Genomic DNA, 26,816 nt, shown 5'->3' on the forward strand with positions numbered 1-26,816 from the left:
AAAAATCTATGGAATCAGAAATCCTGGTTGTTGGGCCGGGTTACTTTCTTGTCAGATAATAGAGTTGGATAGAACCCTGGGATTATCTAGACCAACTTTTTCAGAGGAGATATCTGAGGCATATTCTGATTGGCCAAGTTACTTGACTAGGATCACACACCTTTGTAACACTAACTACTAACAACAGGTTGCTAGCTCTTAATCTAGTCAATAATACAAAATAGGGAATTAGAAACTTGAATCTTTTGTGTTCTGTGAAGTGCTCTTGACAGTACACCTTACTGCCATTCTTTATTATGTGACATTTGTCTTCACTGCATGAATGGGATAATCTTCAGGTTCTTATTAGATGAAAATATCAAGAACATACAAATAAAAACAAATTGCTGTTGTCTAGGGGTTATAGTGGTTGCTTTTCTAACAAAGTATGGCAAAAAAAGCATTTACTATTCTGTTGAATTACAATGCACACCATAACTATTGCACAAGTACTTACTTCAGTTCATATTTCCCTTCTATAAAGGAAGCGTATCTTCTAGTTTGAAAATGCTTTGTCTGATGCAACCCTAGTACATAGGCTATAGTTTTTACTGAAAAGAAAATTAGTAAATTGAGTCTATCTAGTTAATGCTTTATTTTAAACTTAAATAATGAATTAAATCAGGACTTTGTAATATCCAGAGGACTCATCTTTTCCCTTTTTGCATTAGCAGAGCTTGGGATCATTATTTGCTGTTCGGGTTGTAGGATTATCCAACATCTGCAGCTACTTATCTCCACAGGACAGCAGGCCCCTCTTTCACTGGGCTGTTGAAAGGTAAGAGAATTTTTCTAGATGGTACAAGAGAATAAACAATATTCCTTATTCCAGGAGGCTCCTTGGAGGCAGTGCAGTGTACTTAGCAGTACAGAACATAGTTACCAGTATCTGATTAACAGAATCATGTTCCCTAAAGGAAGATATGGTCAATTTGACTCTGTTCTCCTGTTTTTTCTAGTAGTTATAAGGACCCTTCCTTTATGATAATGAAGGTCTTAAAACCCCAGGCTTGGATAAGGCAAGGAGAGGAAGGGTATTTAAAGAAAATGCTGTATACTGGACAGCAACTCAGGCAACATTGTGCAAACCTAACCTGTTTTGGCATAGGAAAGAATTTATTGTGAACTTAAGTTGAGTAATAGAGATTCATTTGCTGTGGCAAATGAGCCATTAAATGGAGGTCATTTCACTGAACTCTTTTAATATAAATCACTTATGTTTAATAATTAATAAAATCTTAATAAACTTCTTATTGTACTTCAACAGATAAAACAGTCAAACATAAAACTTTGTTCTTGATATATTGGGTAATAGGTAATGACTGGAAATTATTGAGTAGGAAAGGTGACGTGGTTAGATTTGCACTTTGGCAGCTGAGTGGGTAATAAATTGGCATAGAGGGAGAATTGAGGCAGGAAAACCACCTGGAAGACTATTGTAATAGTACATGAGAACCTGGATCAGTGTGATAATGTGTAAGTGGAAAGAAAAAACATGGAAGATATTTTAAAGGTACAAATCATAAAATTTTACATGGAAAGTGAAGAGATTAGGATTATATGGAGGGAATAAAAACTGAGGCAAATATCGATATGCTTATGGGGGTGGAGACTGAGTTAGAGCTTACTTAAGACAGATGGGAAAGGCCTAGCAACCTGTTGTTTTTTGTCCACTGATCCTGCATCCATAGGGACACGGAATTTTAGAATCAAAGGAATCTTAGAGATTATCTAAACAGTATTTAAGAAAGGATCCCTCCTGTAATATATCTGAACATAGTAATCTACTCTTTATTTAAAGACCTCATATAAAAGGAACCCACTGGAGAACTCTAAATTATTCTGTCAAGCCTAAATTGGCAGATTTGTAATTTCCACCTATTGTTTCTGATGCTGCCTTCTGGACTTAGAGAAGAACAACCCTAATTCTTCTATATGATGAACTTCAGATACTTGAAGAAAGCTGTTCTGTGCTCTTTGAATCTTACTTAGGTTAAACAACTCAAATTTAATGAGTTAAATACACATAGGTTATCCCAGAGTTTTATGGTCTTTCTCTTTTCTTTTTACATTTTTCCTATGATCTCATAGCTCTATGTGTTCAACTATCATCGTTATGCAAAAAAATTACCTAATCTATATTTCTAGCTTTCATCTATCTCTAGTGATGTTTTCCAACTACCTGCTGAACATTTACAAGGATATTCCACAGGAAGCTCAAACTCAATATTTCTAAAAGAGACTTCATTATATTTTCTTCAAATCCACCTCTCTTCCTAACTTTCTTGCTTTTGTACAAGGTACCACCATCCTTTTAGCTACCAGGTTCACAACCTTGATGTTTCCTCAACTTCTTGCCCTTATTCACCCTGTCAAACGCCAAATCTTGTTTATATCTTCATAAAATCTCTTGCATTTCCAGTTATGTAGGCAACCTCCTTGTTCAGATTTTCATTACTCCCTAGTTGATCTTCCCTACTCAAGTCTTTTTCTTCAATTCATCCATCATTCAGCTGCCAAATTAATTTTCTTATGCACATACCTGACCATGTCTTTACCTGTTATGGGCCAGAACTTGAAACAAGGTGCTAAGTCAGTAGAATTGAGAGAGAGAATGCTTATGTACTTAGTTCACACCTTTAAGAGAGTCCACACATTAGAGTTCACACCTTTAAGAGAGCATATAAGGAGGAGCCCACTAAAGAACAAGCCCACTAGAGACTCTGGGAGATTCAAAAGTCAGGATTCACTTTGGAAGATTCAGAAGCCCAGAAGCCCACAAGCCTACAAGCCCACTCCCAAAGGAGGAGTCAAGATTCATTCCAACTTCAACCTTTGTGCTGGCTGGAGACATTGGGAGCGAGAAGTTGAAGCTGGCAGAGGCAGAGGCAAAGGAGTATCGGGAAGAGCTCTTGGAACCAAGGAGAGACTTAGGCCTCTAAGAAAGCTAACTGGGCTATTTTGAAGGAGACAATAAAGGATTTGGATTTTAACTCCTGGCTCCATTTGAGGTGATTATTGATCTGAACTGAAACGAAGGTTGCCTCCAGAAGCTCCCCAAGAAATCTGCTCACAGAGAACATTATATTTTAGAGAAGAGAACATTACAATTACCCTATTGAATAAACTGTGTTGGTTCCCTATTCTAAAATCGAATAGGAATTCCCTTATATGGTTTTTAGCCTCAGTTTTCCTTTTCATTTTTGTTATACATTATTCCTCTTTGTGCATATTAGGATATAGTCAGATCTTTTTGCCATTCCTCATACTTAATATTCAATTTCTTGTCTTTCTGCTTTTATATAGACTATATCCCATACTTAAAACATACACTTTCTTGATCTTTGCCTCTTTGAATCACTTGTTTTGTTTCCATCAAAACTTTATGAATATCCAGACTCCATTTGAAAGCAAACTGATAAGGAACTCACTATCTTCTAAGATAGATATTGCACTTTATTTTTAGGCAGTTTTTCTTTATATTAATCTAAAAGCTGTTTCCACTTGGCTTCTACACATTCTTCTATTTCTTATTTTATCTATTTTTTTTGATTTTTAGAGGTGTGGGAGGCAAGTCTATGAATTAGATTGTTGATTAAGCATATGATTTTCTTAACTATTAATCATCTGCAGTGTAACAGATACTGTGCTAAGTGCTGGGAATACAGACAGAGAAAGTAAAAGAGGAAGGAACTAGCATTCCACTGGGATATATGACTTATACCTGTGTAAGTATAGACAGAATAAATATAAGTTGACACAAATTAAAATTCTGAAATTAAGAGGTTTGGGGTAATTAATAATTTATTAATTAGACTAGCCAACAATCAATAAATTTATGGTGAGTGGTTTCTCATGTGAATTACTTGCTAAAACTTCATGATAGAATTTTGTTTTTTCAAATATCTTTTCCTTAATTCTATTTAATAATAATTATCCCTCAAACTTTGAAACCTATTCTCTGTCTTTCATTGTTCTTGATTCCCTGCCTAGGTGGCCCAAGTTTACATTGCTGTAAAAGGTACAGATTAACCTCCATCTAGAGGTTAACTGAGATTTCTCAGAAACATTCTAATATGATCAGTGATGATTATCTAAGAGATATGGCTATGAGAACCAAGGAGACTAAATAACCCTTGTGACCAAGTTCACAAAAAGTAATTAGTCAATTTAGAATCAATTCAAACAAGCTCAGGTCTTCTGTAATGATCCTCAATTCTTTATATGGAATTAATTGGCAAGGGAAGAAGAGGGGTGTGTGTATGTGTGTGTGTGTGTGTGTGTGTGTGTGTGTGTGTTTATGTGTATACGCATATTTATGTGTAAAATGGGGAAGTTGACATTTTGTAGTAAACACATCTTTTTTTAGTCTTTTTAAAGAGGCATTGGGAATGGGATAGGCTTAAAAGTAATAGCTTATATTTATATCATGTTAATAAAAAATAGGAATGCTATATTCTGCATTTTAGGTACAAGTTTTCCAGAAATATTTATTAAAGTTTAACATTCTAAATCCAATTATTGTTAGTCCAGAGAGAAAATGTGCAAAACAACATACTCTCAAACACCTCTCTATTTAAAATGTTACATTTTAGGTAACATTTGTAGGAATCTTGAATGTGGAAAAAATCATACAATACTTTAAAATATAGTTTGAGAGTAATATTCTAGAACAGTGGTCATTTAATCTTCTCTAACTACTGGAATTCTTTCTTTCTTGATCACTTCTCTCAAGTATTGAAAGGGCTTTTTCCATGTATTCAACATGTCAAATTCTATTGAAATGGGAAAGACAATCAATGACCTTAGTAGGCAAGAAGTATTTTTTAGTTCCATGTTTAATTGCTACCCTATTCCAATAATGCTCTTTTATTTTTCCTTAAGAAGAACAGTGAAATTTAACCAAAGTTTTACTTTTTTTTGTTTTTGCTCTCTCATATACTTTCCTAAAAGGAAAAACCTAGAAAAGATTTTAGGCCTAAGAAATATTATTTCTTAATAGCTTCAGTTGAACTAAAAAGGAAGGTTTTGATAAACTTCCAAGATTACTTTTGTTTTATCTCATTTGTATTTCATAGATGCTCAGAAAAACTAAGTAATTTGCTTGAGGTCATACAGCCAGTAATTGGAGAAATTAGGATTTAAACTCAGATGTCTTGATGAGTATATTATATAGGCTGTAGCATAATGAAAAGAACATTAGACTTGTAATCACCAGAAACCTAGGTTTAAGTTCCCAGATTTCTTGTGAGAATAAAATGAGTTAAAGTTTGTAAAGTATTTTGCAAACCTTATATATGCAAACTATATAAATGTTAGTTATTAATGATAATCATAACTACCACTTAAGCAACAAGTCTTATCTTTGACAAGCATATGTACTTGTTTTGAAAAGAAATACTAGGTTAGATGAATTGCTAAAGTCGAGATATGGGAGTGAAAAATTATTTACTGTGATTCTATGATGGATTTTTCTGCCCTTTATTCTCTTCCTAGATCTTTGAAACTCAGCAAGCCAGGAAGTCCCCCACATATCAAGCTGGCAGTAGAATGGGATAGGAATACCAAACAACTGTGAGTTCAAAGTATTTCTTTTATTTCCAAAGAATATTTTTTTTCTCCCAGATTGGAAAAAAGATAGCACCCTGGCCAAGAGACTCAGTCTACCTTGAGCTTAATTCTGTCTACCTTGAGCTTAATTCTGCTTTTAAATAGAAATGTTAAATAATATGTATCTATGACAGCAATATATCTATTTCTATATACTACTCATTGTGATATGGAGTAAAAGAGCTGGTTTTAGATGTAGGAAGATGTACATTCAAGCCATTCTATTTGTGTAAACCTAGTCAAGTCACAACTTCTTGGTGCTTTCAAGGAATAATAATTTGGAGAACAGTTGCTTCTCTGCATTGGAGTCTCCCATGTAGAATTTCCCTGTAATTTTAACAAAATCACATATGCATGTCAAAAACAAACAGATAAATAAATAAAATCAATACTTTTAAGGAATCTAGGTGAGAATGGTTATTAGTCTTGATTTGGAAAAGAATCAATCATCAAAAAGTTGTTTGTTGAAATTATAGAAGCCTATTGTTGGGGAAAAATTTTATGCCCTAACTTGAGAAACTTTTCACCTCGCCTTTTCTCTGTCTCTCTCTTTGTATGTGTCTCTTTCCCTCTTTCCCCACAGCTTGTTTGGAAATATTCAGGAGGAAGTAGTACAAGATGCCCCAAGTGTTCAGCTCCAACAGCAAGCCCATCAACAGCCCAGCTGTACCCTAAATGAATGCTTTCAGCTCTATACTAAGGAGGAACAGGTACTTGCCAACCAACATGGATTTAGCTAGTCCTCTTTGAGGACTTATAGGGAAAAGATTTTACTGAAATACACTTCTAGACTAAGTACAAGAAAGTTCCTAGTGTTTTATTGGGTATGGTTTTTGCTATGTATGAAGCTATACAGAAGTAAATAGTTTTCATGCAAGTTGACATTGCCAAAAATAACTCCACAATTATAATAATTTCTTTTTCCTAAGAAAAATAATAACAAAAATAAAATTGGTGGAGTCAGAAATGAAAGAGCTAAGAAGGGGATATAGAAGCAAATAGGATTTTTAAAAATTATGTTGTTAAAGTACTTGAATATATCAATACTTTCAGTGATATGAGTCCTCGCTCTAGTGGTACTGATATTAACTTCTCCATTGTTATGCTTCTTGGCCATGTCCTCTCATAAATCTTCATAGAGGCTTTGCCTAGAATGCTAAAGGCCTTACTCTGGGTAGCAATACAATTTCAACTTATGGAACAAATTGTAAATAATTGAGAGTTTATTGTATTATATATGATCTCTCTTTAAGAGTTTTAAGGGCAGCTAGGTGACGCAGTGGATAGGGCACCACTTCTGAAGTTAGGAGGACTTGAGTTCAAATCTGATCTTAGACACTTAACATTTCCTAACTGTGTGACCCTGGGCAAGTCATTTAACCCCAATTGCCTCAGGGGGGAAAAGGCATTTTAGCTATTTGAATATTTTGTTGATTCCTGAGATAAAATTTTAAAATATGTGCAAAACAATTTTCTTTTTGCAGTTGGCTCCTGACGATGCATGGAAATGTCCCCATTGCAAGGTCCTCCAACAGGGAATGGTGAAACTAAGTTTGTGGACATTGCCTGATATTCTCATAATTCACCTCAAACGATTTTGTCAAGTTGGGGGGAGAAGAAACAAGCTCTCCACTCTGGTGAAGTTTCCTCTCTATGGGCTCAACATGGCTCCCCATGTAGCCAAAAGAAATTTTAGCCAGGAATGCCTGAACTCTTGGCCATCTTGGGAACAGGCATCTTGCCTACCTAATAGCTGTTCCCTTGACTTCTTGTATGATTTGTATGCTGTATGTAATCACCATGGCAGTATGCAAGGTGGACATTATACAGGTAAGCCATTCCTAATGTTGAATTCTTGCTGTGTATTTCTTGGTGCTCATTTGCATAGCAAGGAGCCTTTAGATTTGGTTCTGCCATAATCTATGGTACTATATGATAATTTGATGTGAGGAAGAGAATTTATTTTATAAATACAAATGACATTTAAAAATGTCTTTGGCACCCCAACAATCTTTCTATTTGATTTGCACTTGAAACCTGTTTTGTGTGTTGTTTTCTGAATGATAGTGTGAATCTTTGAGAATAGGCTGCTCTCTCTTTTCTACTGTATTTGTTTGTATTTTCAGTACTCTGCATGTAGGAAGACGCTAATGCTTTTTTTGTTCATCCATTATGAGCATCTAATTCTATAGGAAAAAAAGATATTCCTTAGTCATCTTGATACTTAAAATCATAGCTAGAATTTATGTAATGTTTTAAGATTTTCAAAGCCTTTACATATATTAATCTTATTTGATCCTATTTATATAAATGAATTTAAAAATCCTTCCATCCTCAGCTGAGCACAATTATTTTCCCTGCAGGAACTTGAAAAAAGGGAGAGAGGAAATTTGAGCAAGGCAATAAATAGAGGAACCCAGGATTACATTTTCAGTTAAAGATTAAGAACAAACCCACAAACTCAGCCCACATTTCTTCCTTATATAGTAACTGGCCAACTTTGAAGATCCAAGAGCATTGAATTTATCCTATTCCTAATGACAGTTGAGAATTTTTTTTCCTTGTTGATATGTAGGACCCATTTCATCTCTTCTTTGTAAAGATTTTTGAGTCAAAGAGGCAGCTACATAGCACAGTGGATAGAGGACTTTGACCTGGTGTTAGAAAGACCTGTAATCCTGGGTTCCTCTACGTCACTATTGTTCTCTATATGGTGTCTGGTTCTAATTCATTGGTTACTATAGTGTTCTATTACTCAGCCATTTAATAACACTAGTAAAATACTGATATTAAAATATGACCTTCATTTCAAGGAAAGGTCTTGAGGTCATTAAAGTGGGTGGCAATTTTGCTTGGCAGCACAATTTCTCTCCTCTTGACAAATAAGAATGCTCACAGAAGTAGAGTAAGGAATAGTTAGGCCAAACTTTTGAGTGGTTACAGATCTCATCAAGAACACTGCAATATTCTGAGATTTGATGCAGCCAGCATAATGTTAACTAAAAGCAGAGGAAAAAAACCAAAATTGGAAAACCTCGCCATTCATCTTCAATTTGGATTCTAATATGAATGTTGAACACTCAAAGAAAGAACACTGGGAAATGAATATAAACTGCTTGCATTTTGTTTTTCTTCCCGGGTTATTTATACCTTTGGAATCCAACTCTTCCTGTGCAACAAGAGAACTGTTTGGTTCTGCACACATATATCTAGGATATACTGTAACCTATTTAACATGTAAAGGAGTGCTTGCCATCTGAGAGACGGGGTGAAGGGAGGGAGGGGAAAAATCGGAACAGAAGTGAGTGCAAGGGATAATGCTGTAAAAAATTACCCTGAACTATGCTCAAAAAGTTATCAAACTATGCATACTCTTTGATCCAGCAGTGTTTCTACTGGGCTTATACCCCAAAGAGATACTAAAGAAGGGAAAGGGACCTGTATGTGCCAAAATGTTTGTGGCAGCCCTGTTTGTAGTGGCTAGAAGCTGGAAAATGAATGGATGCCCATCAATTGGAGAATGGTTGAGTAAATTGTGGTATATGAACGTTATGGAATATTATTGTTCTGTAAGAAATGACCAGCGGGATGAATACAGAGAGGACTGGCGAGACTTACATGAACTGATGCTAAGTGAAATGGTTACCTCAACAATGATACTGTTTGAGGATGTATTCTGATGGAGGTGGATCTCTTTGATAAAGAGATCTAACTCAGTTTCAATTGATCAAAGATGGACAGAAGCAGCTACACCCAAAGAAAGAACACTGGGAAATGAATGTAGACTGTTTGCATTTTTGTTTTTCTTCCCAGGTTATTTATACCTTCTGAATTCAATTCTCCCTGTGCAACAAGAAAACTGTTCGGTTCTGCACACATATATTGTATCTAGGATATACTATAACCTATTCAACATGTAAAGGACTGCTTGCCATCTGGGGGAAGGGGTGGAGAGAGGGAGGGGAAAAATCAGAACAGAAGTGAATGCAAGGGATAATGCTGTAAAAAATTACCCTGGCATGGGTTCTATCAATAAAAAGTTATTAAATAAAAAAATTTTTTAAAAATGAATGATCATAATATGCCAAGTTATCTATGAATTTCTAAAAATTATAGATAAGAACATTAATTTTTTTTCTCATACTGAGTTCAAATTTGAAGTCTAATATGGACTGATTTCTTTAAGAATCACAGTTCCTCTTTGCCTTAATGCTTTTTGCCTCTGAAAGCAATAATAATTGAGACTTGGAGTTTTGTACTTTTCAGCTTACTGCAAAAACTCACTGGATGGCCAGTGGTACAACTTTGATGACAGCACAGTAGAGCCTGTTTTAGAAGATGATATCAGCACCCAAGGAGCCTATATTCTATTTTATCAGAAAAGGAATATCATACCTGACTGGTCAGCCAGCAGCTCAATGACAGGTACTGTAGCTAACCACAAGAGGGTATGGGGAGAAGAAATGATCCTCCAAGTTCATTCTTTTTTCTTCCTAAAAAGTAGTACACCTGTGCAGAGGAAAGAGCTGAAGGAAGAAGCATAGAAAGATGCTGAAAGAGCCCTAAAGATTGTAGGTTGGTGACTATGGGTCTCATTTGCAGGGTAAAGGGCAACTACATGCCATCCAAGCCATTGTGTCTGCCATTTCTGATTAATAACCTTCTTTGAGCCTATTTAAAAGCCAGAGGCATCAGTGGATAATTTAGCTTCTATTCAAGGCTTCTTTTTCAAGGATAAATGTTTCAGATCATGTCCCAGAAGAAAGAGGTCAAGCAGAGAACCCCTTACCCTATTGGCCCCACCCTTCCATTGCCTCAGTTTCCTAATGCTAGACTTTTATCTTTTGGTTGAGGTGGGCTTCCAAAAACATCAACCCCACCTGACATATTGTCCTGGAACAGATTCTTCAAGGTAGGAGGCAGTGAGATTATTTGCCACAGGAAAGCAGAAGCTATATGTCTAAAAACAAAGTGAAACATATCAAGGAGTTGAAGAATAGATTTTGAAAGAAGGAAAATAATAAGATTTCGATGTTAAAAAGACTTTAAATATCATTTAATGTAGTCCCTGAAGCCAAGACAAGGAAAAGTTTATTCAAGATTGCAAATGTGGTGTAGATCAAAGCTGGAATTTTGATCACAAATTTAGTGCCTTTCTCAAGCTTGCATCAATTGAGAGTCTCGGGCAAATGAGAAATGGAAAATAAGTCACCATGTCCCAGGAATTCAGGTATAAAAACAACTGACTGAGCTATCCTTTTGAAAGACTAGAGAGAATTATAAACAATGACAGAAGACTACAGAAATGGATCAATTTTCAAAGATATTCAGGAGACAATAGAGTCTCTAAACTTTAGACAGTATATCTTCATTTTCCCCCCAACCCCTAATAAAGACTATCTAATTAAAGAAATGATTAATGCTATAATATGTTTGGATTAGATAACTTTCTAGCTCTAGGTAACTTCTCTGGGTCTCAGTTTTCTCATTTGCAAGATGGGAAATTGCAAGATAGCTCTACACCCATGATACTAATGATTTTCTGAAAATCTAGAAAAGAATGATGTACAGAAGCAGCTACACCCAAAGAAAGAACACTGGGAAACTAATGTGAACTATCTGCATCTTTGTTTTTAATTCCCGGGTTATTTTTACCTTCTGAATCCAATTCTCCCTGTTCAATAAGAGAACTGTTCGGTTCTGCAAACATATATTGTATTTAGGATATACTGCAACATATCTAACATATAGGACTGCTTGCCATCTAGGGAAGGGGGTGGAGGGAGGGAGGGGAAAAATCGGAACAGAAATGAGTGCAAGGGATAACGTTGTAAAAAAAATTACCCTGGCATGGATTCTGTCAATATAAAGTTATTATTAATAAAATTTTTAAAAAAAGAAAGAAAGAAAGAAAGAAAAAATCAGCAGGATGATTTCAGAGAGACCTGGAGAGACTTACATGAATTGATGCTAAGTGAAATGAGCAGAACCAGGAGATCATTGTTCATGGCAACAAGAAGATTATATGATGATCAATTCTGATGGATGTGGCTCTCTTCAACAATTAGGTGATGCAGACCAGTTCCAATGAACATGTGATGAACAGAGACATCTACACCCAGAGAGAGAAATGTAGGAATCGAATGTGGTTCACAACATGGCATTTTCACTCTTTTTATTGTTTGCTTGGATTTTATTTTCTTTGTCATTTTTCCTGTTTAATTTGATTTTCCTTGTGGAGCAAGATAATTGTATAAATATATGCATATATTGCATTTAATATATATTTCTACCATGTTTTATGTATATTGGATTACTTGCCATCTAGGGGAGGAGGTGAGGGAAGGGGGTGGAGGTGGAATTGGAGCATAAGGTTTGCTCCAAGAGTTAATGTTGAAAATTTTTCCAAGCATATGTTTTTTTTTTTTTTTTTTAGCATTTAAATTCTTTTTTTTTTAATTTAAATTTTATTTTATTTAATAATAACTTTGTATTGACAGAATCCATGCCAGGATAATTTTTTTACAACATTATCCCTTGCACTCGCTTATGTTTCGTTTTTTTCCCTTCCCTCCCTCCACCCCCCCCCCCCAAGATGGCAAGCAGTCCTATATATGTTAAATACAAGCATATGTTTTGAAAATAAAAAAGCTTTAATAAAAAACAAACAAACAAACAAACAAAAAAGAAAATCTAGAAAAGAAAGTGTCAATGACAAATTGCCAGTGTGATGTCATCAAGAACACATCTTGGCAAATTAAACTCATTTCCTTTAGATTTGCCTAATTGGGGGAGGGACGTAAGGGGGGATTTTGAAGCTATAATTTACCTTTTTTTTAGCAAAGCATTTGATACTGTCACATTTTCTGTCCTTCTGGGACAAGATGGAGACATGTGCACCAGTTACTAGTAAAGTATAGGGGGATTCAAAACTGGCTGAAAGGGCAGACCTGAAAAGTTGTCATTAATGCCAATATGGATGGATGTCTCTGGTGAATTGCCTCTTGGACTTTGTTGAAATGACAAAAAGCTAGAAGAAATAGCCAACATATTGGATCTCAGACAAAATCTAAAAAGATTTTAATAAGCAGGAACACTGGACTGAGTAGTGCAAGAAGAAATCTAATAAAGACATTTAAATTATTCCCCTTGGGTAAAAAACCCAACCATACAAATACAAGATGGGTGTGATGTGGCTAGACAGCTGGTTTTCTTGCAAAAGATAAGCTTAGCATTTCTTAGCAGTGTTACATGGAAGCAAAAAAAAAAAAGACAAATGTTATCTTATATTATTAAAAAAGACTGACTAGCTAGGACATGGTAGGTAACGATCCCTGGACATACTACCTTCCTCTGGACATACTACATATTTTATGAAAGGCTAAACTAAAGCCCAGCTTCTTAAACTGTGATTTGCAACCAAATATGGGATCTTGTAACTAAATTTGGGAGTTGCAAAATTATGATATATTATCAGTAAATGATTGATCTTTATACTTATTTTATATACCTATGTACCTGGGTCCCATAAAAATTTCTCAGATGAAAGGGTTATTATGTGTGGAAAAGTTTAAGAAGCCACTGTAACCAGGAGGAAGAAGGACTTCAAGAATATTAACTGAAAGCATAGGTCATGTTTGTCTTGGGGAAGAGTTTAGAAAGACAGGTTACTATCTTTGAAGTATATGCAGAGATATATAGTGAAAGAAGAATCGATTAGATGTGTTATTTTGACTCTAGGATAAGAGTAGTTTGAGGTAAGAAAAGGAAGACAAACTAGTATCAGTGGATGAGAGTTGAAAAACTTCTATTAATTAGAGCACTTCATAAGCAATTCAGTGAAGTTGGGAACCTTGGAAGTGTTTGTTAGTAGGCTGCTCCTTATTATGGGTCTTCAAGCAAATTCTCCGTGTTGACCATTTGTTGGATATGTTGTAGAGGAGATTCATATTTAGTGTCAAGTTGGATTAAGTGGCCTCTGAGATTCATTGATTTCTATGAATTATAGGAAATGAGGGGTTTACCAGTCAAGAATTAGTGATAAATGGAGACAGATAGATAGCTCAATGACAAGATCTGAATTCAAATTTGGCTTCAGATACTTACTAGCTCTGTGATCCTAAGTAAATCACTTAATTCATGGGAGAAGGAAATGACAAACTACTTCAGTGTCTTTATCAAGAATTCCCTATGGACAATAATTTGTATTATGGTTCACAGGGTCACAGAGATATTGACATGATTGAAAGCCTGAACAATAGGAGGTTGTTTTTCTGTTTATTTGTTTTTTAAGTAGTTGGGAGAGTGGAAAGATATATCTAAATCTGTCATGTCATTAATGTATGAGAGTCCTGGTATGAAAAATCCACTGAAACAAATTGGCGACTTATATGTAATTTATAGTTTTAGGAGTTTTCTGGAGCACTAAAAGGTTGTGTTTCTTGTTACTTCTCTCTCTCTCTCTGTCTCTCTCTCTTTCTTTTTTTCCTCTCCTCCCTCCTTCCCTTTCTTCTTCTTCCATCCCTCTTTCTCATCTTTCTTCCCTTCCTTCCTTCCTTCCTTTTTTCCTTCCTTCCTTCCTTCCTTCCTTCCTTCCTTCCTTCCTTCCTTCCTTCTTCCTTCCTTCCTTCCTTCCTTCCTTCCTTTCTTCCTTCCTTCTTTCCTTTGTCCCTTCCTCCCTTCCTTCCTTCCTTCCTTCTTTCCTTCCTCTCCTTCTTCTCCTAAATTCCTTTCTTTCTTTTATTTTATTTTTTGCTTTGGTGTTTATCCTAGATTTCATAAGCTCTCCCTCAGTGTACTAAGGTGCTAATCAACTATAAAATCTATATTTTTCTCATAGGTTCCATGAGCTCCTCCTTGTCTGATCACTGGCTTATGAGGCTTAGGAGTAACAACAGCATCCAGAAGAAAAGCCTATCATCTTGGAGTTCTACAAATTTTGACTCCCTTTCAAAAATGCCTGATTCTCTTGTCTTCTCAGAAGTCTCTACCAAACAGGAAAAAGGTTTGTTTTAACTGTTCATTTTTGTTAAAATCACTGCTATCTCTCTGCATATAAATGATTTTTATGTTGCTATTACTTCCTAATTTTCTTTTTTTCTTCTTTCATAAATCAGCTAAGTGGCACAGTACTAGGTTTCCTCAAGTATAAAATGGAAGTACTAATATAGCATCTCCCTTTCAATGTTGTTATGAGAATTAAATGAGAAACATTTGTAAAGTGCTTAGCACAATATCTTATCAGTAGTAAGTGCTATATAAATACTTCACTTCCTTCCTCAAAGAAAAACAATTTTAAAATCTGTACTTTAGGAACCTTGGTTCTGAGGCTTGTTACAGTAATTTTCTTTTTTTTTTTTTTTAATTTTTTTTAAAGTTAAATACAAAACAGGAAAAGGGAAAAAAAACATACCATCTACACAGCAGAACATGAGAGGATTCAAAATATAAACCAATACATTTCCATTTCAAGAGAGGCTATATGATAAGTGCTAACATTGTGTTCAAAACTGTCCATCTTTTCTTTGCTTCCTTATAGGTTTTCTTTTGTTCTCGGTGTTTTTTACTTTATTCTTCTATCACCCCTCCAGAAGACTACAACTAAGCATGTGTATTTATGTGTGTATATGTGTTACATACATACCTCTGCTTTTTTTACATAATAAATTCTACTCCTCCTCTTTATTTTATATTTGTGTCTCTTATTTCCTATCCTTCCTGACTCCTCTGCTTTACTTTTGCCCATTACCTTGCCCTCCTTAACTTCTCCTCCCAAGAATTCCTCCCTTATCATCTTTCTTTTCCCCTTCTCTTTGCCTTCTTGTTTTTGTCTGAATTTAGAAGACTTTATAATCTTTCAAGTATGTATGTTGTTCCCATTCTATCCCATTCCTATTAATCTACCCACCCTTATATCCCACCTACACACCCCCTTTATCCTATTTCCTCACCCTCTCATTTCTTTAGAAATTTATATTTTTATTCCCTTCTAAATGTATGTTGTTACAGTGATTTTCAACAATTCAGAGTGAGTTCTCTATTCAAGCCAAACTCTATTTTCTTCTTCGTGATATTTTATCAAAATGCATCTAGTAATGCATCTGAACAACATTCATAAAGATTGTAGTAAGCTTAAAAAAACTTCTAACTTCAAATTGTATTAAGGACCATGTCTGGGTGAAGGGGCAGGTTAAATCTCTGAGAGCCTCCACAGCTGTGAATCATAACACTTGAAAGAGTTGCAAAGCAGCCTTTGCTGACACAGATGTTGCTTGTGGATTGGGAATGAAATAAATTGGAGGCAAGAGGAAAGAAGAGAAAGGTCAGAGAATGCAACTGTCTCTCAGTCTCCTTGTATCATCATCATTCTTTCATATGAAGAGATTCATTCTACAGGTCTGAGTTATATTTCCAGCAGCCACTGGCAGGTGACTCCCATATCACAACAAAATTGTTCTTTTATCACTAATCTTTTAATTTGGTAGAATTTTATTTCAACTCTTAATCTTATACATAATTTGAAAATACTCCTTGCTTACTCACTCAACTTCTCATAACTTAGAATAAAAAATCCTCCAGGCTTTGTCTCAGTCTATTGCCAAGAGATAATATAATTTATTTCTTGGCAACAAAGAACACTATTTATTGAACCCTTTGACCAATCTTCATCAGGCTAGGCCTGTCAAGATATTATACTACATAATAATGATTCCTGAAGAAGTTTGTAGAGATTAAAGTTTGTGCAAATATAATCCACTATTACTATTAAAGTGGCTATGCCTGATGTAATTTGTAAGTCTAGACAAAGTCACTGCGTTAAACTTTTTATTTTATTTTTTCAAAACTAAAATATTTGATAATAAATTTCTTTTCTTTGTTAAAAATTAATTTATTTAATAATTTTTCCTAGTTGCATTTAAACAATTTTTTTTACATTTGCTTTTAAAACTTTTGAGTTCCAGATTCTCTCCCTTATCCCCACCACCCAGCCCGCCTTAAGAAACCACATGTGAAGTTATGCAAAACAGTTCCATAAAAGTCATGTTGTGAAAGAAAACATAGATCTCCTACCCTAATGGAAAAAAAAAAAAAAAAAACTCTCAAGAAAAATAAAGTTAAGAAAGAGAGAGAGTAGGGTTCAATCTCAACCAGTTTCTTCTGTAGGTAGAGATAGGATTTTTCAACATAAGTCCTTCAGCATAATTGTAGATCATTGTACTGATGAGAATAGCAGTCATTTACAGCTGGTCATCATGGAACATTGCTATTACTTTGTATACAATACGTTTGGCTTTGCTTGAGTTCATGGAGGATTTTCCAGGGTTTTTTTTTTTTTTTTTTTTTTAAAGCATCCTGTTCATCATTTTTCATAGAACAATAATATTCCATCACAAACACATATAGTTTATTCAGCCATTGCTCAATTTATGGGCAACCCCTCAATTTCCAATTTTTTGTTCTGAGAAGAGAGGTGCTGTAAATTATTTTTTGTACATATAGGTTATTTTTTTGTTGTTGTTTTTTAAATCTCTTTTGGTATCTATGACTATTACCGTGTTTCCCTGATAATAAGACACTGTCTTAATATTTTTTTGGACAGAAAAACACCAGAGGGCTTATATTCAGGGGAGGGCTTATTTTAATGAACATTGACAGCGATTTTAATAAACAGGTAAATGTGAACAAAAAAAAGTACCTTTATTCAATAATGATCATGTCATCTTCTTCAACAACATCGTCATAAGTGTCCATACCCTGAATTCCATCCTGGATGTCTTGCACCTCTATTTCCTTCAGAAGAAGTAGACCCAATCTGTCATGTCCAGCAATATAGCTCTCTTTAAATGAACATGTCTTGTCCAGGTAACCTGCTTGTAGTGCCTTGGCAACACAGCTGTCAGTAATTTTATCCCATGACTTCTTCACCCAAGTCACAACTTCTTGCAGACAGGGCTTCACCAAGTTTCCACGCTGATTTCTTTCCATTCTATTTTCAATGTAGTCATTGACTTCCATGCGCAAATGGTCCTTGAATGGCTTGTTTATTGCAATATCAAGGGTCTGGAGATAGGCAGTCATTCCTGCAAGAATCATTACTTGATCTATTCTTCTCTCTGCAAGGAAGTTTTTCATTTCTTTAGCGCAGTGAGTGCTGGCTGAGTTCTTCTTTTATTCTCCATCATGCCCCCTGAGTTCTTCTTTTATCCTCCATCATGCCCCCTCACTCCCACTTACATACCGGGTTTTTATGTTGTCCTGCCTCAGCTCTCCTCCGCGGCACTGCTCTCAATGGTGCCAGCAAGCAAATCACTGGGGAAGAACAGGATGCTTTGATCCAGCAGTGTTTCTACTGGGCTTATACCCCAAAGAGATACTAAAGAAAGGAAAGGGACCTGTATGTGCCAAAGTGTTTGTGGCAGCCCTGTTTGTAGTGGCTAGAAGCTGGAAAATGAATGGATGCCCATCAATTGGAGAATGGTTGAGTAAATTGTGATATATGAACGTTATGGAATATTATTGTTCTGTAAGGAATGACCAGCGGGATGAATATAGAGAGGACTGGCGAGACTTACATGAATTGATGCTAAGTGAAATGAGCAGAACCAGGAGATCATTATATACCTCAACAATGATACTGTTTGAGGATGTATTCTGATGGAAGTGGATCTCTTCGATAAAGAGAACTAATTCAGTTTCAATAGATCAAAGATGGACAGAAGCAGCTACACCCAAAGAAAGAACACTGAGAAATGAATATAAACTGCTTGCATTTTTGTTTTTCTTCCCGGGTTATTTATACCTTCTGAATTCAGTTCTCCCTGTGCAACAAGAAAACTGTTCGGTTCTGCACACATATATTGTATCTAGGATATACTGTAATCTATTCAACATGTAAAGGACTGCTTGCCATCTGGGGGAGGGGGTGGAGGGAGGGAGGGGAAAAATCAGAATAGAAGTGAATGAAAGAGATAATGCTGTAAAAAATTACCCTGGCATGGGTTCTATCAATAAAAAGCTATTAAAAAAAAAAAAAAAAAAAAAAAAAAAAACAAGCTCACTGCTGCAGCTCTGATTGGATGCAGCTCGGAGTACAGCGTCCGTTTCACTGGGGGAGGGGGAGGGGGTGGTGCATACAGAGGGTACCGTAATGTAGCATGTAGCGCAGGGGATCACCTTCACTACAGTAGCAATCTCAATAGGGCTTATTTTCGGGGGAGGGCTTATTTTAGAGGGATTTTACACAGTAAGGGGAAGGCTTATTTTCAGGATAGGTCTTATTATCGGGGAAACATGGTGGTAGTGTTAGGTCAAAGGATATGCATAAATTTATAGCCCTTTGAGCACAGATCATATCTTTCGGCCATTTATCAATTGGAACATGGCTCTTATTTTTTATAAATTTGACTCAGTTCCCTCTATGTTTATGAAATGAGACTTTATCAGAGAAACTTGTTTGAAAATCCTTTTTACAATTACTATTGATAATTGTGTCTCCCCTTTTATTTTCTCTCTCCTTTCACCCTGTCCCTCCTCAAAAATGTTTTGCTATTGACCACTCACTCTCTTACTATGTCCTCTCTTTTATCACCTCCCCTTCCCATGTCCTATTCCCCTCCTATTTTCCTGCAGAGTAAGATAGATTTCTGTACTCATAGTAAAATGTATATGTTATTTCCTCTTTGAGCCAATTCTGATGTGAGTAAAGCTCACTCTTTCCCTCTCTCTTCCCCTCTTCTGCTCCACTATAAAGTTTTTTTCTTTCCTCTTTTATGGCAGATAATTTGCACCATTCCACTTTTCCCTTTCTCCCAGTATATTCCTCTCTCGTCCCTTAATTTCATCATTTTTAAAAAAAATATTATTCCTTCATCTTCAACTTACACCTGTGCCCTCTGTTTATATATACTCCTTTAAACTGTCATTTAATGAGAAAATTCTAATGAGTTACAAGTATCATCCTTCCATGTAGAAATGTAAATAGATAAAACCTTATTAAGTTCCTTATGATATCACTTTTCCTAATTACCTCCTTATACGCTTCTCCAGAGTCAAGATTTTCCATTCGTCTTTGGTCTTTTCATCACAAATGTTTGAAAATTTTCTATTTCAATGAATGACCACCTTTTCTCTGAAGTATTATACTGAATTTTGGAGTAGATGATTCTTGGTTGAAATCCTAGCTCCACTGCTCTCCAAAATATGATATACTAAGTCTGCCTGTCCTTTAATGTAGAAATTGCTAAATCTTGTATTATCCTAACTATGGCTCCACTATATTTGAATTATTTCTTTCTGTATGCTTGCTGTATTTTCTCCTTCACTGGGGGATCCAGAATTTGACTATAACATTTCTGGGAATTTTCATTTTAGGATCTCTTTCAGGAGGGCATTTGTGTATTTTTTTCAATGTCTGCTTTACCTTCTGATTCTAGAATAGCAGGATAGTTTTCCTTGATAATTTTTTGAAAGATGTGCAATGTCCAGAGCTTTTTTTTTTTTTTTTATTTTTTTTTATTTTTATCATTACTTTCAGGTAGATCAATAATTTTAAAATTATCTCTCCTGGATATATTTTCCAGGTCAGTTGTTTTTCCAATGAAATAGTCATATTCTTTTCTATCTTTTCATTTTTTTTTGTTTCGTTTTATTGTATCTTGATTTCTTATAAAGTTATTAGCTTCCATTTGCTTAATTCTAATTTTTTAAGGAATTATTTTCCTCATTGAGCTTTTGTATCTCTTTTTCCATTTGGCTAACTTTGCTTTTTAAAGCATTGTTCTCCTCATTGGCATTTTGTATTTCTTTTTGTACCACTCTTAATTATTTTCCTAATTTTTCATCTATTTCTCTTACTTTATTCTCAAAATCCCTTTTGAACTCTTCCATAGTCTGAGCCCAGTTCTTATTTTTCTTGAAGCCTTTGGATGTAGGAACTGTGACTTTATCTTTTTCTGAAAATGTATTTTGATCTCTCTTGTGATCATAATAACTTTCTATGGTCACAAACACTTTTGATTGCCTGCTCCTTTTCCTAGCCTATCACTCAGCTTCTAACTTTTTGTTAAAATAGGGTTCTTTGTTCAGGATTGAGGATGTCCTGTCCCACACTATTTTCAGATATTTTTCTAGTGACCTGATCATAAGCCCTCTTTTCTGCCCTGTTACTGTTAGGTGTGCCCCTGAACCACTGTAGTTTTAAGATCTAGACAGAGTCCTGCTTAGCTGGTGCTGGGATTGTTGCTAGGCCTATGGTTGTGCTGGTGCAGCCTGTGCTGAGTTTACAGGCTGAACTCCCACTCTGTTGCCACAGACCTTCTGATCTTATAAGTCCTCTTTGTAGTCTTTGGACTAAGAGGTCTGGAAACCACCAGAACTGCCAATGATTCAGAGGTGCTGCTTTACTGAAACTTGGGTCATGGCCAGGGCTGAAGTTGACTAGGTTAGAGCTTAAACATTCATAAGGAAATTTCACAGTTTCACAATATTCAACCACATTTTGTTTCTCTGGAAACATTTACATATTAAAATATTTTTCTTATCTTTTAAAATCTTTTACATTTCCAATGAATACAATGATAGCAACTAGACACTGTTCTCCAACAGTTTCCATCAGAGAATGTCAGTAATGTAGTGTTATTTTGGAATTTATATATCATAGGCTGATTACAATAAATGTATTAAGCATTTAATGTTAGATACAATACTCATGTCAGTTTTTGATTAAAAATATTTGTTAGGTTGGTAGACTCAACATTATGTTCTTTTTGTTTTGAGAATTGAGGTAAAATTATAACTTATCAGATAGTGATCAGGCATCTAGCATCAAATTATCTCAAAATTATTATGATTTTTAAAAAATTCTCATTATATTAACCTGCTGCTGGCTTTTTGCCCTCTCAAAGTAGAAGACAGAGAACTATAATAAATAGATTTCGAAGGGAAGGAAGGTATCTAGTGAACAGTTCACAAGATACAATCAGAAGGCAAATGCTTATGTTCAGTATAACAGCTCACCTTTTTCTGAATATATAGCAAATTTCTTAATAATTACACAGCAACATGGGAAGCTCCTGAAATTAACTTATTTAATTCAAAAGAAGTCACTATTCTACCAGATGAGAGCCATGTAAAAGCAAACTGCATTCAGTTTTTCAACTAGTACTTTAAGGTGGTTGTGAGAAATAACAAAAGTTTAGAACGATTATCCATTGTAAATATTTATCATAAGATTTGTTTTCTTTTTCCTCCTAAGAGGATGCCTTTCCATCTTCCAGACTTTGTAGTATATTTTTCACATGTTTTCTCCCAACTGTTCATTATTTCAATTTAAATATGAAATATTTACACTTCATATCTTCTTGATACTTAATTTCAAATACTTGAAATGGTATAATATTTTAGCCCCTTCCTTTAATTCTCCATCAGGATTTTTGTTCATTTATATTCATTCACTTTTCCTCTTTTAGCATTAATTCTATTCTTCTGATTCTATTTTTTCATTTTTCTTTGTTTGATATGTTTCTAGATTTTTTCATATTCACCTTACCTGTTGACTTTAATTGCCTTACAGTATTCCATTATATTAATGGGCCACAATTTATTTAACTATGCCTCTTTTAGTAAACATATTTAGATAGCTTCCATTATTCCCAGTTATACATAATATTTTACTGTCTTTGAACAGATAGTGGAAAAAATGTAAAATAAAAAGTAACAAAAAAACAAATCTAACTCGGGTATATTTCCACCAGTGGAATTAATGAATTGTAGTGTATGATCATTCTAATAACTTCTATAACCATGGCTGACTAAATTTAGTCAACTGATAATAATTGTAATAGCTAACATTCATAGAGCATCTACTATGTGCCAGGCACTGTACTAAAAACTTTATAATCTCATTATATCTTTACAGCATCCCTCAGAGAGTGTTATTTTTATTCTCATTTCACAGACAAAGAAACTGAGGCAAACAGGTCAAGTGATGTAAGACCTTCCACAGTGTTAGTGAAAATTCAAGCTAGAAGTAAACAATTTAGAGATAATAAAAGTAGAAGGTAGATTCTTCTAGTGAAGATAGGCTAAATCAAGGCTAGCAGATGCCAGAGAATATCAGAAAATTCCCTAATTTTGGCTTGTTTTGTGACTTACTGAAATACTAAAGGATTTTAGCAAATGCATTCCATTCTAGTTGTTGTCAGTCAGCAATAATATACTACAACAGAGGAGTGTACTAAACACTGAGAAAAGCTAAAAGGAAACGATGACTAACTGATTACTTTTAGTGGTTCTGGAATGTTGTTTAGGCACTAATAACCCTGTCTCTCTCTTTTCAGGAAAGTCTAAGTCAAAGCCTTTTGTTCGAGGTGTTCAAGGCAAAAGCGCCAGCATGAAGGAGCCTGTCACATCTAAAAGAAAGCCACAGGGGACTTTTAAGACCATGCCCCTTAGATGGTCTTTGGGAACCAAAGATAGAACAAAACATCACTCTGTTCAGTTGATGGAATATTTAGAGTCTGAACGAAGACCCAAGAATACTAACCAATCCATCATTCCAGTGACGATGACTAGTGCTACTAAGGAAGCAAATTTATCAGTATCAGCACCATCAAACTCAACAGCTCCCACAAATGATGAAGGGGATAGCAAGTGGGCAGATGGGAAGGTACAGGCTCCTCTGAGAAGCCCTTCTAGTAATCATAATACTATTGGTAATATTGATTCTCTAAGAAGAACAAAGAAACCAAAAGAAAGTTTGAGTCAAGAGATAAGACTACCCCCAAAACTTGACATTCCTCTATCTATGACAAAATCAGCTAGGATTGAAGGGCTGGCTCAGACAAAGAGCCATATGAACAAACCAAATGTTTGTGGGAAAAGCCAAAGGAATAACATTTTACCATGTCCCAAGGATTTTCTGAACGTCATACATTTTTCTGGAACAAACAGAAGTGATCAAAGAGTCTCAGCCAAATCTGAGGCTAAAACACAGGAAAGAATTCCTGAGTCAGAACAGCTCCAACAAAGGAGGTTTGCTCTTGTCAAATCCATTGTTTTAAAAAAAGAGGTAAAGGAGAAGGATAACAGTTCAGAGATCTCTAGGAGTTCTTCCCTCATCTTCCCATGGAACAACAAATGGAGCAGTAGAGATAAAGAACAGGGTAATAACATGTTTCTCAGCAAGCTTAGAGGAAGCCTGACAAAGGATGAGGTAAACTTTTTAGAAAAAGATGTAGGTCAAGTTCATAGCTCCTTCAGGTATCCCAGACAAATCAACTGGTTCCAGAAAGGAGCTGGTATCTCCCACCCATCTCAAAGATGTATTTCTGAAGGAGATAATTCCAATGGCACATTTCAAAGAGCAAAATACCACACTATTGCCTTAGGCCAGAAAAAAAAAGTGCCTGAATCCAGCTTGTGATGAGCATTAGAGTGTTATGGTACTTTTATAAAGTATGAACCAGTTTTGAAAGGAGGTTACTATGCTATCAGTACAATTACATCAAATTATTGATTTGAACTAGGTTTTCAGGATGAAGAAGATTAGATTAGCGAAAACATTCCTCAACTTCTTAAGCTTCCAGAATTCAAATTCTCCCATTCTAAGTGGTGCCTTCATTTCCTCAGATCTGTAGGGACTTGTGTAGGCTAGCATATAGCATATAATCTGACCATTGACTTTTTTTCTCTTGTTCCAATATGTGTACAATAATTCTGAGTATTAATGTTAGGGAATAATTTTAAGAGTGCTACTCTTAATTTTCTTCCCCTTTTTTGGTAAATCTTTTGAACAAGAAGGTATATCAAGAAATATTTCTTGATCTTTTTAATGCTTTATTGGGATATGAGGCAAACAATGGATGAAATGACAATGGGGGGGTTGGAGAGATAACATTAAAAAAGAGTTTTTAATATATAAAAACTTTTACTAAATCATTTAAATTTAGTTTTTAAAGCTATTTTATTACTAGGAAAAAGTTTTACATTTTTAACAAAAAATAAATCTCTGAATGGTTTTATTAAAAAGTGTCTCAGGGGAACGTGGGAAGAACGCTTTGCTATATTACTTGAGCTGGTAGATATTGACCCTGTTTTGTCCTAGAGCATATACATAGTTCATTTTTCCCATCTGGCAAACATCTGCATGAATTCTTTCTGAAATTTGAAAGTGCTTTTACTTAAAAAGCAAGATTCCAAATAATTTCTGCTCTTCCTAAGGTTATCAAGGTTACATCAAATCATAAATACAATGTTATGTTCAAGGAACCTATATTTCGGAGGATCCTGAGAACTTTCTTGGATGGCCCATAAACTAATGCAGCAAATTTTCACAGAGCTTCCACACCTTCCAAGGTGGTTTTTCAACACAAACAGAGCAACTGAGTATTATTCCAGGCATTTAGGAGGTAAATAGGAAATTTAATATTACAGTCATTATCTAAAGGGATCACTATGCTTATGCTGTACAAATGAGAATCTTCTCCTTATACACACAATATGACCACAGCATGCCTTCGAAAATTATTTTCACTGCAGGGAAGCAAAAGCAATATCTTCTTTCCTTGGGTAAGACTGCATAATTTTGATCAGATTTTATTTGAAAGCAAAGCAAGAGAGCAACAAGCTTTTATTAAGTGCCTACTATGAGTTAGGTACTGTTAGACTTTGGAAGAAATCCAGCCTCAAAGTGAAATGTAGCAAGGTAACTTTTTAAAACTGTGTGATGATAGCTTTATGTCTAAAATGCTGGGTTTCTTCTAAATACAGAACTCACAAGTTATAATACAGATTCTAATCTTTGCATCAGCCCTTAGAAGTCTCCTCTAACACACTATCTTTACTCAGCAGATGATAGATAAAGAAGAAAGGGATGAAGTAGAGTCAGGAAGTAAATCTTGATAAATTAAAAGAAGAAAGCTGTTTTTTGTTATACATTGTGAGGCCCGTCTTAAGGACTCAAATAGGAAATTCTGCTCCTAGGGTAGAAAAGCTGACAAAGCCCCTTCTCTATTCTTCAAAGGCAGGATCATTTATTTTAAGGTAGAATACTTATTTTATTCATTCATTTATCATTCAACCATGATAACAGTTTGTTGATATCTTTTGTTTTCACATCACCTTAATTTGTAATGTTATTCCTCACTCCATTACCCAAGGAGTCATTTATTGTAATAAAGAACAAAAGTGAAAGAGGAGAAGAAAAAGCAAAAGCACATAAAATAGCTGTGATATATAATACAGTATTCTCACCCATGGTAATACCCACTTGCCTCACCAAGGAAAGGAAAGGAGAAAGATCATTTTCTCAGTTTTTCTTTGAGGCCGAGCTTTAAAAATGTTAATTGATGTCATTTGTTTTATAATATAATATAATATAATATAATATTTCCCCAATGTTATCTCTCCCTTCTTCCCTTCCCAGACAGCCATGGTACCACAAAACTATGACAATCATTTTTTTACTCTAACATATAGTGCTCCACCCTCATAGTTCTCCATCCCTACAAAGAAAGAGGAAAGGGGTCTTCTCAACTCTATTCTTTGAGGTCAAGTTGCTCATTATAATTTATCTTCCAAGTGATTACAGGCCAGGAAAATAAATATACATGATGAGTGCAACAAAGTAAATGGAAGGAACAATAAAATAATTGAAAGTGAATACCGTGAAATTATATGAAATTATCTGAAATATAAAATTATAAGGGCTTTTTTCATATTCTTTTAGTTATTTTATTTCCTGCAATATCTATACCAGGACCAGCTTATATCTTATTCTCCAGAGATTTAGACTATAATTCATTGGATGACCTTAATTCCAGCTCTGTATCTTACCAGGTGACATCCTGAACCCTCCCTAAGGACCTAGTGTTATGAAAGCCATCTCTAGCTGTGTCTTCTGAATATGCCTTTTAATAGGCATTCTTTTTGTAGAAATTGTCCCAATGCAAATTATGTTTCCAAATTGCAAATTAAGTGCTCAACAGAGAGTGTATATCTCTAGTATTTGGTAAATTGACTGACTCATGGGATCATAGATTTAGAGCTGGAATAGAGATCATCAAGGGCAAACCTTTTATTTTACAGATGAGGAAACTGAGATTGAAAGAAGTTAAGTAACTTATTCATTATAAACTAGTAAAATCTCTAAATTGAGATATGAACTGATA

At 35.0% G+C, this 26,816-nt stretch overlaps 1 protein-coding gene across 1 annotated transcript in view; it reads left to right on the top strand.

The window, feature by feature from the left end:
• The window catches only part of USP43 (ubiquitin specific peptidase 43), a 115,696-nt gene extending 89,388 nt beyond the window's left edge, over window positions 1-26,308 (top strand). The window contains exons 9-15 of the mRNA XM_051995700.1: window positions 711-817; window positions 5,536-5,613; window positions 6,233-6,359; window positions 7,134-7,479; window positions 9,916-10,074; window positions 14,489-14,653; window positions 22,986-26,308. Coding sequence (XP_051851660.1) covers window positions 711-817; window positions 5,536-5,613; window positions 6,233-6,359; window positions 7,134-7,479; window positions 9,916-10,074; window positions 14,489-14,653; window positions 22,986-24,070 — 2,067 coding nt within the window. The 3' untranslated portion in view covers window positions 24,071-26,308. The remainder of the gene's footprint in view (window positions 1-710; window positions 818-5,535; window positions 5,614-6,232; window positions 6,360-7,133; window positions 7,480-9,915; window positions 10,075-14,488; window positions 14,654-22,985) is intronic.
• Window positions 26,309-26,816: the final 508 nt, after the last annotated feature.

This window comes from Antechinus flavipes, chromosome 4 (assembly GCF_016432865.1).
Source record: "Antechinus flavipes isolate AdamAnt ecotype Samford, QLD, Australia chromosome 4, AdamAnt_v2, whole genome shotgun sequence".
In the NCBI taxonomy this organism is placed as follows: Eukaryota; Metazoa; Chordata; class Mammalia; order Dasyuromorphia; family Dasyuridae; genus Antechinus; species Antechinus flavipes.